Source organism: Felis catus, chromosome B3 (assembly GCF_018350175.1).
Source record: "Felis catus isolate Fca126 chromosome B3, F.catus_Fca126_mat1.0, whole genome shotgun sequence".
Lineage (NCBI taxonomy): Eukaryota > Metazoa > Chordata > Mammalia > Carnivora > Felidae > Felis > Felis catus.
In genome coordinates this window covers 39,549,540-39,564,631 of record NC_058373.1, presented here as the reverse complement: position 1 = coordinate 39,564,631, position 15,092 = coordinate 39,549,540, and the positions used below count along the sequence as shown (strand labels likewise).

The window sequence follows — 15,092 nt, the reverse complement described above, 5'->3', positions numbered from 1 at the left end:
AAACAATCACTAATAACTTCCACACCTAGCACACTGTTTTGGACCTGATTCACTCCAAAACTCATCAAACAAATCTAAGTGGATCCAGGCCTAGCCCCATGACCTCAGGGTACAGTACATCTCAAATTCAGATTCTTCCTTTTGCAAAGGAAGAAAAAATATTAAAAGGCAGAAGTCTGCATGGTACACAAGATCTTGCTTGTTACATATTTTCTGAATTTCTTCTCTAAAATGACTGAAGTAGCAAAGGAAACTGTGCTACCAGCTAGCTTCTAGTTCAGAAGATACTGACAACAAAATTTCATTTATTCAGTATATTGTTAGGACGTTAGAAATTCTGTATGCACAGATTTACCAAATAAATGTTTATGAAGGTGCCAAATATGTTTATTTCTGAAAATAAACTGATCTAAAGGCATTTATGGCATTTGCTAAAGTGATTTAACCTTTAGTAGCAGCTCAGGGTCTTCATTAACCCATGAGTTCATACTCTGTAAAACAGGGTGGTTTGACAGTAAGAAAAAAACCCAAAAACCAAAAAAAAAGTTGGGTTCATGAGACAGACTTCACATGCAATAAAACTCACCCTTCTTAGTATACAGTTCTAGGAATTCCAACAACTGCCTTTAGTGAGCAATGACTTCTACAATCAAGATAAAGGCTAGTTCTGTCCTGTCACTTTCCATTCTCCCTTGTGCTTCATTTAAGTCAATCCCCTGACCCATCCCTCACCCCCAGGCAACCACAATCTTAAAAAATAAATACCAGTTATGCCATTGACACTACTAAAGAATCCATGTTTGACCATATAATAAAAAATCATATGCTATGGCACACTGCCTGTTTTCGTAAATAAAATTTTATTGCAACACAGGCTTTTCATTTATTTACTTTTTATCTATGGTTGCTTTCATGCCATGACAGTGGAAATGAGTTGTCGTCACAGACATCTGCAACATCTAAAATATAGAAAAAGCTTGTTGGGGTGCCTGGGTGGCTCAGTTGGTTAAGTGTCCAACTCTTGATTTCAGCTCAGGTCATGATCTCATGGTTTGTGAGACAGCCCTGCAAAGCCTGCTTGGGATTCTCTCTCTCCCTCTCTCTCTGCCTCTCCCCAGCTCATGCTTGCTCATGTGTGTGCATGCGCTCTCTTAAATAAATAAAGTTAAAAAAAAAGAGAAAAAGAAAAAGCTTGCTGACTCCTGTTGTAGATTACTATAATTTTTCTGTTAGTGATTTTTTGTTTTCTCCTTTAAAATATGGTACCACTTCTCAAAGCACAAGCATATTCATCGTTGCATTTCTTTTTGTTTTTGTTTTGTGTTTTTGTTTTGTGCTTCACAGATATTACAGTTTTTACAAATCGAAGGTCTGTGGCAACCCTGCACTAAGCAAGTTTATCGGTGCCATTTTTTTAATAGTATTTGCTCACTTCGTGTCTCTGTGCCACATTTTGGTAATTCTTGCAATATTTTAAACTTTTTCATTATTGCTATCTTTGTTATGGTGATCTGTGTCAGTGATTACAACTTTCAGTTGACAGCATTTTAGCAATAAAGTATTTTTAAATTAAGATATGTACTTTTTTTTAGACACAATACTATTATACACTAAATAGACTACAGTATAGTATAAACAATTTTATACATACTGGGAAAGCAAAAACTTCATGTGACTCACTTTACTGCAATATTAGCTTTATTCTGGTAGTCTGGACCGAACCCACAGTATCTCTGAGGTATGTCTGTACCTAATATTTATAGCAAACTTCCAATTCTCTTTTCATCTTAATACTCTGTTCTGATTTGATGCTAATGTGGACCCTGCTGTGGACTCTAAGTAAAGGGCAACAGATATATGACATTCATACTCCCCCCATTTTTAGACAACTCAGTTGAGATGGTTAAGTTTGCTAAATAAATGCTACAGTGAGATAATGAAGACAGAGTATAATGTACTGATGTTTATAATTGTATCATTCAAAATTATAATTACCCCTTCTAGGAAGTGTTCTAAAATTCAACTGTGAGCACTTCGTGTTTTATACAAACAATATTGGTTTGCAATAAGCCAATTTACTAGGAGAATGCTTTCCTCAAGGCATAATTTTGCTGTTTTCTGAGCATGGTAGTGTTGACTTAGTGCCTTCTTTTAAAAAGATACCAATCGTGTATAATGTAGTTTATAGAAATTACAATGCATGCTGTGTCAGAGCCTAAAGAAAATCGAAGCACCTCAGTGGTTAATGGTTTTAACTTAGGGCAATGAAAAAGAATTGATCATTACCTGGCAAGGAATTGCACCACCCCATTCTTGCTGAACAATATTGCAAACACCAACTAATGCAGATTCCAAGCAGGTTTTATCATAATCATCCATATTACTTAGTGCTTCCTAATTGAATAAAAGATAAAATTGCTCATTATTCTTTACTGTCTTAATCTGTTATTAGAAAACAACATAAACCATTCAAATCATGAATATTACACAGGGGACATTGTGTTTCTGAGAGCCCAAAAGCATAGTTTCTCAAAGAAAAATGGTAAGACAGGCTTCCTCAACCACAAAGGACAATTAAAACAGCTTCCCCTTATTCTATTCTCTTATCAAGTATGAGTGAACAATCCACCAAGTTCATAGCTTTGTAAGGGAACCCTGAAGAAAGTAACTAAAATGAAGAACTTTTAAACACACCGAAAAAATGACAAAAATTGAGTAGTAACTATATCCTAAACATCAACCTAGGCACTTTACATGCATTTAATTATCACAACACTGTAAGGTACAGATTATTAACCTATTTTTAAAATGAGGAAACTGAGGTACAGATTGATGAGGTAACTTTCCTAGGTCACATGCCTAGAGGTGGCAGAGTTTAGATTTAAACCCACTTAATTGGACTCTAGGGCTCCTGGTCTTAATCACTACTATGAACAACTTAGATAGTAATTCTCTAAATTTCAAAACTACTGAACATCCGAAAACTCTTAGTTTACTACTCATTTATAATAAATCCAGTGCAGGGGTGCTGGGGTGGCTCAATCAGTTAAGCGTCTGACCTTTGATGGTGGCTCAGGTCATGATGTGGTTGTGGAATCAAGCCCCAGGTCGAGCCCTGTGTTGAGCTCCGTGCTGAGCTCAGGCTCACTCCCTCTCTATCTCAAAATAAATAAACTTAAAAAAAAAAATCCAGTGCAATTTTTAAAAAGCTTTTAGGTAACATTAAGAAAGTGAGATAGGGGTGCCTGGGTGGCTTGGTCGGTTAAGCATCCGACTTCGGCTCAGGTCATGATCTTGCACTCCGTGAGCTCGAGCCCCGCATCGGGCTCTGTGCTGACAGCTCAGAGCCTGGAGCCTGTTTCAGATTCTGTGTCTCCCTCTCTCTGTGACCCTCCCCCGTTCATGCTCTGTCTCTGTCTCAAAAATAAATAAACGTTTAAAAAAAAAATTTGTTTTAAAGAAAGTGAGATAATAAAAGCAATGATTTAGGGGCGCCTGGGTGGCGCAGTCGGTTAAGCGTCTGACTTCAGCCAGGTCATGATCTCTCGCGGTCCGTGAGTTCGAGCCCCGTGTCGGGCTCTGGGCTGATGGCTCAGAGCCTGGAGCCTGTTTCTGATTCTGTGTCTCCCTCTCTCTCTACTCCTCCCCTGTTCATGCTCTGTCTCTCTCTGTCCCAAAAATAAATAAACGTTGAAAAAAAAAAAAAAAAAAAGCAATGATTTAACAAAACGTTATTACTTATATTAAAAAAAAATCAAATTACACCGATCCTGGATTTCTAACCTACCCAGCAATTATTAACTATTTTCTTTTATTGATTGATTGATTTTGAGAGAGAGAGAGAGAGAGAGAGCACATGCACGCATGCACATGAGCAGTAGAAGGAGACAGAGAGAATCCCAAGCAAGCTCCAAGCCCAGTGCATAGCCCAATGTAGGGCTCAATCTCACAACCCTGAGATCATGACCTGAGCCAAAATCAAGAGTCAGATGCTTAACGAACAGAGCAACCCAAGTACCCCTAAACTGTTTTAATTCAACACTTATTGACTATAAGCAAGGCACTATGCAAGGTACTGCTGGAAATATGATTTAGAGATGTGGTCAGAAAGTAAATTTTCTGGCATTTCACAGACATCTTTTGAACTGACACCTAACAATTAAGGTTTAAAAACTATACTTTCTTGCCATCCGTAAATCAAAGCTATTTATTGGAGAGGAAATATAATTTTGAATTACTCTAGAATAAAGGTTTTTATAAGAAGGGCCATTTTTCAACTACTTGGTTTATAGGAAAATAGAAAATAATCAAGTATTGCACCTAAAGACCTTGAATTTTAGAAAATGGGGCACTACATCTTCACATGCTCTCCTTTCCACAGAAAAATTCCAGAAAACCGAGAGAAGAAAATAAAGTAACAACTCACAGCTCGAACTCATAGCTCTACCAAAGGCATAAGGCTTACAGTTTATGAATCTTGTTTTATAGATATTTTATCTATAAACTTAACATTAAATAATCCCAAATTCTAAATATTCAGCACAATACGGTAACACTGTTTTCCTCCCTAAAAATTTGAGCCTTGTATTGCAAACACTTATTCCTTTTTGTACCTGAAGTGTGTTGTAATCTCTTGTGAAGGGAACCATCAGCTCCCAGAGTGATGAAAAAACCACCAGGGCTGTAAACTCGAGCTTATAATTTGTGGCCATGTGCTCAAACAGCATCGTCAAACCGTGGGCGGCTAGGTGCTTGCGTTGATATTCTTCAGACCCCTCAATAGACACAGGTCGGGTCATGGAAAGGGATACATCCATTACCACCACTGTTGGCATGATGAAAGTGATCCCAGTGTTCCCAGTCAGAGTGCAAACACACAGCTACGAACAGAAAAATGCTGTAGAAAATAAACATGATTAGGTCTCACATGTCACAGAGAGAAAAAGGTTTTTTGTTTTTTGCTTTTACCCCACCATAATTTTAACCAAACTTTGCAGAAATGGGTGAAGGCAAACCACATTTAAGTTGAGGTGAAGGCAAATCTGTGGAGAGTTCAATGGGAGGGAAGCAAGCAGCTTAGTTCCCTGTGAGGAAGACTCCTAGAATCACCCCCTAAATGGCCATAAATCAAGGACCACATAAGTATTTTTCTTGTTTTCAATTTATTTATTTATTTTTAGAGACAGAGAGGCACACATGGCGGGGGGAAGGCCCAAGAGAGGGGGAGAGAGAAAATCCCAGGCAGGCTCCACACTGTCAGCACAGAGACAGATACATGGCTCAAACTCACAAACCATGAGATCATGACCTGAGCCAAAGTCAGATGGTCAACTGACTGAGCCACCCAGGGGCCCCGGGCATTATTACTATCTTAATGAATACAGCAGTATTTGTATATGTGTTTATTTAATTATCATGTTGCTTGGTGCCCTTTTTTTATTAAAATGAATGCAAAATATAAAAATGAAAGGGTTAGAAGAGTCATAATCCAAATCAGACAAAGCTGGAAATCATTAACTATTACAAAAGCAACACACTCAGTAGTATGCACTGTACATAAATCAGGGAACAGTACTTTAATTGAAGGAAAAGAACAAAATTAAAGAATGTGAATGACAGCTGGCATTATCTCATGAAATTGTGTATAAAAGTCAATATGCAGAATAAATGGAGAAAACATTTCTATTCTCAAAAATAAAGAACATAGTTCATAGATATACAGACCTGTTCATGGGGACACAGCTTGCTGCTACTGTTACTAAGCAAACTACATTCTATTGACATAATCAAATCTCGTATAGCTATAAATAAAAGACACATATGTAAATATGAAAAATATTTACACAAAATACCAGTAACTGAGAAAAGCAGGTCATAGCATTCTATGTATATACTGATTACAACTTCATAAAAATTATACTGCATATACAATCAGGGAACACACTGGATGGATAATACTCATTAAAAACTCATCAGTTTCTTTTTTAGAACTTTCTTTAAACACACTTAACAGTAGCCAGGCTGCTTGTTTCATTAAAATATCCAACTGCTAATGTGTGATATTCTAAAATTCCATTTCTACATAGGCTGTTGGGAACTTAGAACATACTGGTTCAGGGAAGCAATGTTGTAAATGGGAGTCAGGGACTCAAGTAGTTAAAGCCTTTTTACCACATAGTGGCCTGAGATACATTTCAAATACAGTAATGCCTCATGTATCTAACATCAATAAAGATTAAATGAGAGACATAAATTACTTTTCCAGACTCCTCAAGATTCTAAAATGTTGGGGCACCTGGGTGGCTCAGTCAGTTAAGCGTCCAACTTCAGCTCAGGACATGATCTGTGTGGTTCAGGGGTTTAAGCCCCGAGTGGGCTCTTAGCTGACAGTGCAGAGCCTGCTTGGGATTTCTCTCTCTCTCTCTCTCTCTCTCTCTCTCTCTCTCTCTCTCTCTCTCTCTGCCCCTCACTGACTCATGCTTTCTCTTTCTCTCAAAATAAATAAATAAATACATAAACTTAAAAAAAAAATTCCAAAATGTTTCACCATTTTGATAGACAAAATTAAAATGTGTATCTTTCTTCTCTGACTCATTAAACACTGTGTGCTGAACATAATTTATCTCTTATGATGACTTGGCATCACCCATCTAAACACCAATACTGCCTAACACCCTGGTACTCTGATAGGTTTCTTTACACCACCATTCCCCCAAGTACATGCTGCGGAACACTGTTCTGGAGAAATGCTCCAAGAAAAATGAGTTCAGGCCTTATTAAAGATGTTGAAAAGTACCAGCGCAAAGAATTCAGTTTAATTTGCTAACCCTGTGTTTCCCATTTTACCTTTTTCTACATAATTATCATTAAGGTCTCAAAAAACAGGGCTTATATAGAACATACACAGAAACAATGCCTTAAAAAAGAAAAAAAAAAAAAAAGAAACAATGTCTTATATTCAAGGTATCCAGGCTGTTGTGCTTTGTTTTGGTGTCTTTTTATAATTAATTTTTAGCCTATAAGTTTGCATTCTACTTTCCTCAGTAATCCCCTGTAATCATCCTCCTCTTTCTAATTTGCTGCTTCTTGGCTACTATGGGCTGGAAAGTCAGGTAATCAAGCTTGTTAAAACTGCGTCCAGGGGCGCCTGGGTGGCCCAGTCGGTTAAGTGTCCGACTTCAGCCAGGTCACGATCTCGCGGTCCAGGAGTTCGAGCCCCGCGTCGGGCTCTGGGCTGATGGCTCGGAGCCTGGAGCCTGTTTCCGATTCTGTGTCTCCCTCTCTCTCTCTGCCCCTCCCCCGTTCATGCTCTGTCTCTCTCTATCCCAAAAATAAAAAAAAAAAACAAAAAAAAAAACAAAAAACTGCGTCCAAAGTCAAGCAGGCTCTCAGAGTCTGTGGGTTTCTTCTCGTGTCAAATGTATGGGCTTAGGTGTGTCAACTTGGTAAGATTTCACCTCCTCAGTCTTTTTTATTTCCTTTCTGGGTCTTAGCTGTGTTGTTCAAAAGGTGAAGTCCTGTACAATATCGGTTCAACTATACTACATTAGGCCATAAATTCAATAAAAGGGCACTGCCCACCAATGGTCTCCTCGGAACCTATCACAGTAACTGGCACATAGTGTGAGCTAGACAAATGTTTCATAATGACTACCCCTCATCATCAGATGTAACATTAATTCTTTGGCAAAACACATGATAAATTTTAACTCTGGACACTAGGAACACATTTCCTTCTCTCCTCATTCAATCAGAGATACTAGGGACACCTAAGCCTCTTCCCACAAGTAGAATCTCATGGGTAGACCTATTCATGCATAGAGGCCTACCTGTTACTGAAAGTTGGGGATTATGGGAAGTACTTCCTCAACTCTTAAGAGGAAACTGAGAAACAGGCTACAAAGATTTAGATCAGGTACACGAAAGCATCTCTCGCCCACGAAATCGGTTGTAACACCGCACTGGGCGACCACGGCTGGCAGTCCTGCCTTCTCTGCGAACACCTCGAGTGCTGGCTCTTTCTCCTTACTGATGCATGTGTGTCCATCCACCTTCTTAATAGTGGCAATGTCATGGGAAACCATTTTAGTACCCAGGTTGTAAGCACAGAAGTAAAAGAGGGAACTGCATGTTCTTGAAGGATGATTCACTCAAGCACCCCGATTAAAAAAAAAAAAAAAATCCTGCCCACCACAGTCCAGCAATTTTGTGAAAACGCGAAGCGTTTCTCACTTGGGCCAATGCTCACCTCCCCGCCCCACCCCCGCCTTTCCCCATAAGTACTGTTTACATACATGGCTAAAGACAACTGTAGGTCTCCTTTCTCAAGGTCAGTCTACTGCTGAGAATAGACCCTAGCCACCTGATTTGGCCTTAGGGCCAGGTCACAGAAGTACACATTTGCAATTCTTCCCAGCAGGTGACAATTGGCTCATTCGTAAAGAATTGGTTCTCAGCAGTTTTGATTCCACTCGGATTTCTAGGCGCCCGCCCATTCACGTTCGGGTCCTCACCTACCCTCAGGTTTCTGAGCCTGACTTCCCTTGCCCTGAGGTTCTCAGATACAACTTCACCTCGAAACCTTCAGCCTGGAAATACAGCACGCCTGCATTTGAATCGCAGCTGGAGGGGTGTATTTTTACCTTAAAATCAGCCCAAAACAAAATTTTTGATCGGGAAGTCTCTCATGGGTAGAGGGGACGAACAGGGCCCAGGGAAGGGCCGAAATCGTGGTGTTTACGCGCGGCCGACGACCCCGAGCCGCGGAGCGAGGGGAGCCCGGGAGCAGACGCCGCGAAGCAGGGCCCGGAACTGGTGCCGCAGAGACCGCGCGGGGCGGCGGAAAGGCCAGGCGCTGGCTCCGCGTGGTTCCACAGCCCTGACCCCTTCTCCTGCAGCTCCAACAAGCAACGAAGGACAGCCCGAGACCGCAGCCACCTCCACTCACCCCGCGCCCATCGCCGGCGCAGTCCGTCCGCGTAAACTTTCCGCCCGTGCACCACGGCCGGAACTATAGTGTCGCGCGACAGCCGGGAAGCCGGCGCCAGACGGCTCACGGAGCTGGGGCGGAGCTTTAAGGCCTGAGGGGCAGGGCTCTGGCGCAGTCGGGCCGCTAGGGGGCGCGCCTTCATCTCTCCTTCCCTCCCCGTCCTTTCTCGGGCGCTTCCCTTTTTACCCCTGGCCTCCTGGCCTCCTGGCCTCCTGCCCACCTGCCCACCTCCTCCCCTTTCTGGTAACTCTGAGCTCTTCACACTCCTCTCGCCTCACGCACCTAGGCCCGTTGGTGCACCAGCCTCTCCCTCGCTGACACTTGTTCCTCGTCGCCCGCACTCTTCAGCCCCCTCAGTCAATATCCTACGAACCAGTTGACAGAATCCTCTCCAAACTCCTTTTTAACTGCAATTCCTAACGGCTAAGCACTTTTTTTTTTCTAGCTGACCTGAGCCAGTTTACAAGTCAAGACTTTCTCTCTTGGTCTCCTCAGCGCGAGACTCACCTTATCCCCCCAACCCCCACCCCCACTCCTTCTTTAAGGGAACGGGGGGGGGGGGGGGCGGCGAGGGGGCAGGGGGAAGGTTCAGTGGGCTCTCCCTACAATGCCAGGTGCATTGCACTTAAACTTACCCGTGAGGCACCATGAGCCCTCGCCTGCCTCACCTCTGGCCGCCTGGTGTCCCACAGCAACCTGTGGGCCAGGTCTAGCGGTAGGGAGCCAGGAAATGCCAGCTAGAAATAGGCCTGAATGGATGCCATCAGGCCGTGGGTAGATGTGGTTCAAAAAATCATGTTGTACCACACAGGTTACAAGTGAGAACAGAAAAAGACCTCTGCCTCTTTCTTTTAGTTGGTGGGATGGGGTGAATTGGGGTAGGGGTGGGAGGGGTGGAAGTTGAGTCCAGGAGGGAGGATGCTTTGAACTGAACCACCCAGTCTGTCTGACTTTTCACAGCTTGTTCTGTGGGAGAGTACAGGGTCCAGTTGATGGGGTTTGGGGAGATGGGGGTTCTGAGCTGACGGCCAAGAAAGAATTCTTGAAGACATCTTTGGTGCAAAAAAGGTGATTTTATTAAAGCATGGGGACAGGGTTGTGGGCAGAAAGAACTGCACTGTGGTTGTGAAGAGTGACTCGTTAAACACTATGGGGCTGGGAGAGGTGAGGTCAAGAGGAAGTTTCTTTTTTAAAAAAATTATTTTAATGTTTATTTTTGAGAGATGGAGAGACAGAGCATGAGTGGGGGAGGGGCAGAGAGAGAGGGAGACACAGAATCCAAATCAGGCTTCAGGCTCCGAGCTGTCAGCACAGAGCCCAACATGGGGCTCGAACTCACAGACTGTGAGATCATGCCCTGAGCCAAAGTCGGATGCTTAACATTTAACCAACTGAGCCACCCAGGTGCCCCAAGAGGACTCACAGATTACTGGAGGCCTATCTCTTGTCAAGGTAAAATTGTTTTTCCCTCTAGCAAAGTATTAACATTAAGCCAGTAAGGAGTTCCTGGAGTTCTACTCTGCCTGCCTCAAGTATATGTCAATGCCTGCAGGTTATAAGGAAATTTAATTTTACCTGCCATTTCCTTTTTGACTTTGTTCCCCATATCACTATGGAGCAGTGATGTTGGGGCTCCAGGAAACTGAGTCTATAGTTTACTGGAGATTAGGTTATTGATAAGATTGCCTTTTTCTTGTAATTTACTAAGATATTTGTATACTGATGGAGACCCTATCAGTTTAACCATTTGTTTTCCGTCCTTTCCTTTGTCCTTGGGCAGCCAGGAGTGCCTGAGGAATATCACACATATGTCACCTGTAGGGGGAGGGTATGCTAGCTTGTACTTTGCCCTCAGCCTGCCTTATGGTCCCTCATCACGTTTGCTTATAGTTCTTTCTTCTTCTTCTATCCAAGGTGGCAGAAGAGGAGTCAGTCCCTGGGAATGTCCCTGCCAGCACCAAGGCCCAAGCACCTACAGACTGTCCTTTTTGTTTCAGAGCTTCTTTCCCCAACTTGGCCAGCCTCACTGTCTCAAAACCTTACAATGCTTGAGCATAATGAGTAAGTAAGGCTGCTTTCTGATTACTTAGTCACCATTTCTTTTTTTATTTTTTAAAATGTTTATTTATTTTTGAGCGAGAGAGAGGGAGGGGAGGGGCAGAGAGAGAGAGAGGGAGACACAGAATCTGAAACAGGCTCCAGGCTCCCATCTGTCAGCACAGAGCCCAATGTGGGGCTCAAACTCTGAACGGTGAGATCATGACCTGAGCCGAAGTCGGATGCTTAGCCAACTGAACCACACAGGCACCCCTACTTAGTCACAATTTCTAACTTTTTCCCTAGTGGGAAGGATGTGGCCCAGAATATATGGGCAAGGGAGTCGTCTAGTTACACTTAAAGTGGTGATGACTCAGCCATAGGGTCGCTGTTCTCCTGGTAGTTCCAGCTCAGCTCCATGGACTGATTCGTTACCTTCGTCAGTCCTAAAGCTTACGTTTATTAGTTTGCTGATGGTTGATCAGATTTTGGTAATCTAGTTCTGAATACAGGCTTTCAGGAGACTAGGGAAGCAAAAGGGTGATTTACTAAAATTGAATGGTAAAAGATAGACCTACCAAGGGGGCTGCGTCACTTAAGACAACTGTTGAGTGCTTTTGTTTTTATTTTTAAATTCTTAGCAGAATCCCATTAAAAACTGGAAAATTGTTCAGTGATTATAAAAAAAGAGAACATCAACACGAAGAGTCAGAAGGTCTTACAGGAGATGTCTTTCAAGCTGTAGCTGGCTAATGAATTTCTTTGTCCCACTCCAGAGATCCTCATTTGCATGTTTCCACACACACATTAGAGAGAATCAATAAACAACTTCCTTTGCATAATCTATCATCCTTTCATTTTTAATTTATTTAAAAAAAATTTTTTTTGCCATAAAACAGTGGACTGCTGTCAACAGAGGCTTTTTTTTTTTAATTTTTTTTTCAACGTTTATTTATTTTTGGGACAGAGAGAGACAGAGCATGAACGGGGGAGGGGCAGAGAGAGAGGGAGACACAGAATCGGAAACAGGCTCCAGGCTCCGAGCCATCAGCCCAGAGCCCGACGCGGGGCTCGAACTCACGGACCGCGAGATCGTGACCTGGCTGAAGTCGGACGCTTAACCGATTGCGCCACCCAGGCGCCCCAACAGAGGCTTTAAAAGTCAGAGTGGCAAAGTAAAGGTTAGTGACAGAACCACTCATAGGTGCTAGATACTCGGGCTCAGAGGGAGGTTCAGATATCCACCATTGTAGCACCATTCAGAATATTTTCACTGCTCTAAAAATCCTGTGTTCTGCCTTTTTATCCCTCCCTCTAGCCTGATTCCCAGTGACCACTAATTGTTTTAATGTCTCCATAGTTCTGCCTTTCCCTGGGTGTTGTAGAGTTGCAATCCTGCAGTATGTAGCCTTTTCACATTGGCTGTTTTTGCTTAGCAATACTTGGTTGCTTCCAAGTTTGGGCAATTATGAATAAGGCTGCTATAAACATCATTGTGCAGGTTTTGCGTGGACATACGTTTTCAATTCATTTGAATAAATACCAAGGAAAGAGATTGCTGGGTCGTATGGTAAGAGTGTGTTTAGTTTTGTGAAAAACCACCAAGCTGTGTTGAAGTGGCTGTGCTGTTTTGCGTTCCTAGCAGCAATGAATGAGAGTTTCTGCGGCTCCACATTCTCAGCAGCATTTGGTGGTGTCAGTGTTCTTGATTTTGGCCATTCTAACAGGCGTGTAGTTCTATCTCATTGTTTTAATTTGTAATTCACTAATGATATATGAGGTCGAACATATTTTCATGTGCTTACTTTCCATCTGTATATCCTCTTTGGTGAAGGTCTGTTCAGGTTTTTCGCACATTTTAAAATCAGATTGTTTCTTTTCTTTGAATTTTAAGTGTTGTTGTTTGTGTATTTTTGATAACACTTTTCAGATATGTGTTTTGCAAATATTTTCTGCCAGTCTGTGGCTTGCCTTTGCATTCTCTTGACAGTGAGGGACTTAAAGAAAACCACAATAATTACAATATCCTTATAAAATTTAAAATAATGAACAATAAGGCCCTAATATCGTCAAATGCCCAGTCAGTTTTCAAATATCTAGGTGTCTCATAAATATCATAAATTTGGGGGCACAGGGTGTGGCTCAGTCAGTTGAGCATCCAACTCTGGATTTTGGCTCAGGTCATGATCCCAGTGTCGTGGTATCCAGCCCCAAGTCAGGCTCAGTGCTGAGCATGCAGTCTGCTTGGTATCTTCTCTCTCTTCCCCTCCCCCTCTCATGCTCTGACACTCTCTCTCAAAGATAAAATAATAAACATTAAAAAAATAAATTTTACTCTTTTTACACTTCGGTTGCTTGAGTCAGGATCCAAGTATGATCCAGACATTGCAATCCCTGAAGTCTCTGATCATCTATAGATTTCTCCCTCCCTCCATGTCTTTTTTCTCTTGCAAAGTATTTGATGAAGAAACCATAACATTCTCTCTTTTAATTGCTCTCAATCCTTCCTTCCACAACATTTGAGAAAATCACAAAGTTTCTCTCTATTCTGAAATCATAGAAAGACTCACTGAACAAAGAAGGGATTTCATCTGTGCTCTGCAAATAGGGGTGAGCCTTGGTTGCCAAGGGTCTGGCATGTGACACCGAGTATGCATTTGTGGAAAGAAGACAGGAAGGAAGGAGGAGATTATTTGGGGGAAAAAATCAAAGGGAAAAGCAGAGAAAATTTGATACTACATTTGTCCAAGAAAGTAGAATTGAACTTCTTTATTTGGGATACCTTCTCCTTTGAGAAGTGTTACAAAACTCTAAATTGTTAAAGACTCCTCATGATCTGGGTCTGCATCTATCTTGCCGGGCTCACCCTCACCCTCTTAAAACTTTGGTAGCATCTTATAAAAAGATATGCAATATCACTCATCGTCAGGGAAATACAAATCAAAACCACAATGAGATACCACCTCACACCTGTCAGAATGGCTAACATGAACAACTCAGGCAACAACAGATGTTGGCGAGGATGCAGAGAAAGAGGAACCCTTTTGCATTGATGGTGGGAATGCAAACTGGTGCAACCACTCTGGAAAATAGTATGGAGGTTCCTCAAAAAATTAAAAATAGAACTACCCTATGACTCAACAATTGCACTACTAGGTATTATATCCAAAGGATACAAAAATGCTGATTCAAAGGGGACACATGCACCCCAATGTTTATAGCAGCACTATTGACAATAGCCAAAGTATGGAAAGCGCCCAAATGTGCATTGACATTCCACAATGGAATATTACTCAGCAATCAAAAAGAACGAAATCTTGCCGTTTGCAACAATACGAATGGAACTAGAATGTATTATGCTAAGCAAAATAAGTCAGAGAAAGACAAATATGATTTTACTCATATGTGGAATTTAAGAAACAAAACATGAACATAGGGGAAGGGAAGGAATAATAAGTTAAAAACAGAGATGGAAACAAACCATAAGAGACTCTTAACTGCAGAGAACAAACTTAGGGTTGCTGGTGGGGTATTGGGTCAGGAGATGGGCTAAATGAGCACTGGCCATTAAGGAGGGCCCTTGTTGGGATGAGCACTGGGTGTTATATGTAAGTGATGAATCACTAAATTCTATTCCTGAAATCATCATTACACTATATGTTAACTAACTTGGATTTAAATGAAAAAAAAAAAACCCACTTTGGTAGCATCTTTCAGTGAAAAAGCAGATAAAGCAAAACAAAACTTCTTTATTATAAAAGTAATTCATTTATAAAGGGAAAAAATTCAAACAGTTTTAAAATATATAAAGTGAAAAATAAGTGTTTCCCTTCCTGAAAGTAACCATATGTATCTCCCTGCCTCAAGGGTGGTTCCAACCACCTGCTTTAAGGCATGAAATATCAGAGAATTTTTTGTTTGGTTTTGTTCATTCTGTAACTACTGATGACAAAAGTACAGCCATTCATACATACTTTTTGCAACTTTGTCTATACTTGTGTGTAACGTGTATTTATGTATGTATATATGCACATATAGATAATAGTATGAAATATATAATACTTTA

The 15,092-nt window shown here is 41.5% G+C and overlaps 2 protein-coding genes across 5 annotated transcripts in view; one reads left to right on the top strand and one right to left on the bottom strand.

Annotated features, from left to right (window-relative positions):
- The window catches only part of INTS14 (integrator complex subunit 14), a 33,745-nt gene extending 24,325 nt beyond the window's left edge, over positions 1–9,420 (bottom strand). Inside the window, exons 1-3 of one of the 3 annotated variants that reach the window (XM_045059148.1) lie at positions 9,272–9,420; positions 4,614–4,897; positions 2,287–2,394 (exon numbers count right to left, since the gene is read on the bottom strand). In XM_045059148.1, coding sequence (XP_044915083.1) covers positions 2,287–2,394; positions 4,614–4,835 — 330 coding nt within the window. In that variant the 5' untranslated portion in view covers positions 4,836–4,897; positions 9,272–9,420. Of the gene's footprint in view, positions 1–2,286; positions 2,395–4,613; positions 4,898–8,642; positions 9,073–9,271 lie in introns of those variants that run through there. The other 2 variants (XM_003987027.5, XM_006932455.5) reach the window with 2 other exon arrangements.
- A 479-nt stretch (positions 9,421–9,899) lies between these two features.
- Positions 9,900–15,092, top strand: part of SLC24A1 (solute carrier family 24 member 1) — a 40,143-nt gene continuing 34,950 nt past the window's right edge. The window contains exons 1-2 of one of the 2 annotated variants that reach the window (XM_019832219.3): positions 9,900–10,057; positions 10,904–11,050. The gene's annotated coding sequence lies outside the window, so the exon portion shown is untranslated. Of the gene's footprint in view, positions 10,058–10,903; positions 11,051–12,184; positions 12,208–15,092 lie in introns of those variants that run through there. The other variant, XM_045059145.1, reaches the window with a different exon arrangement.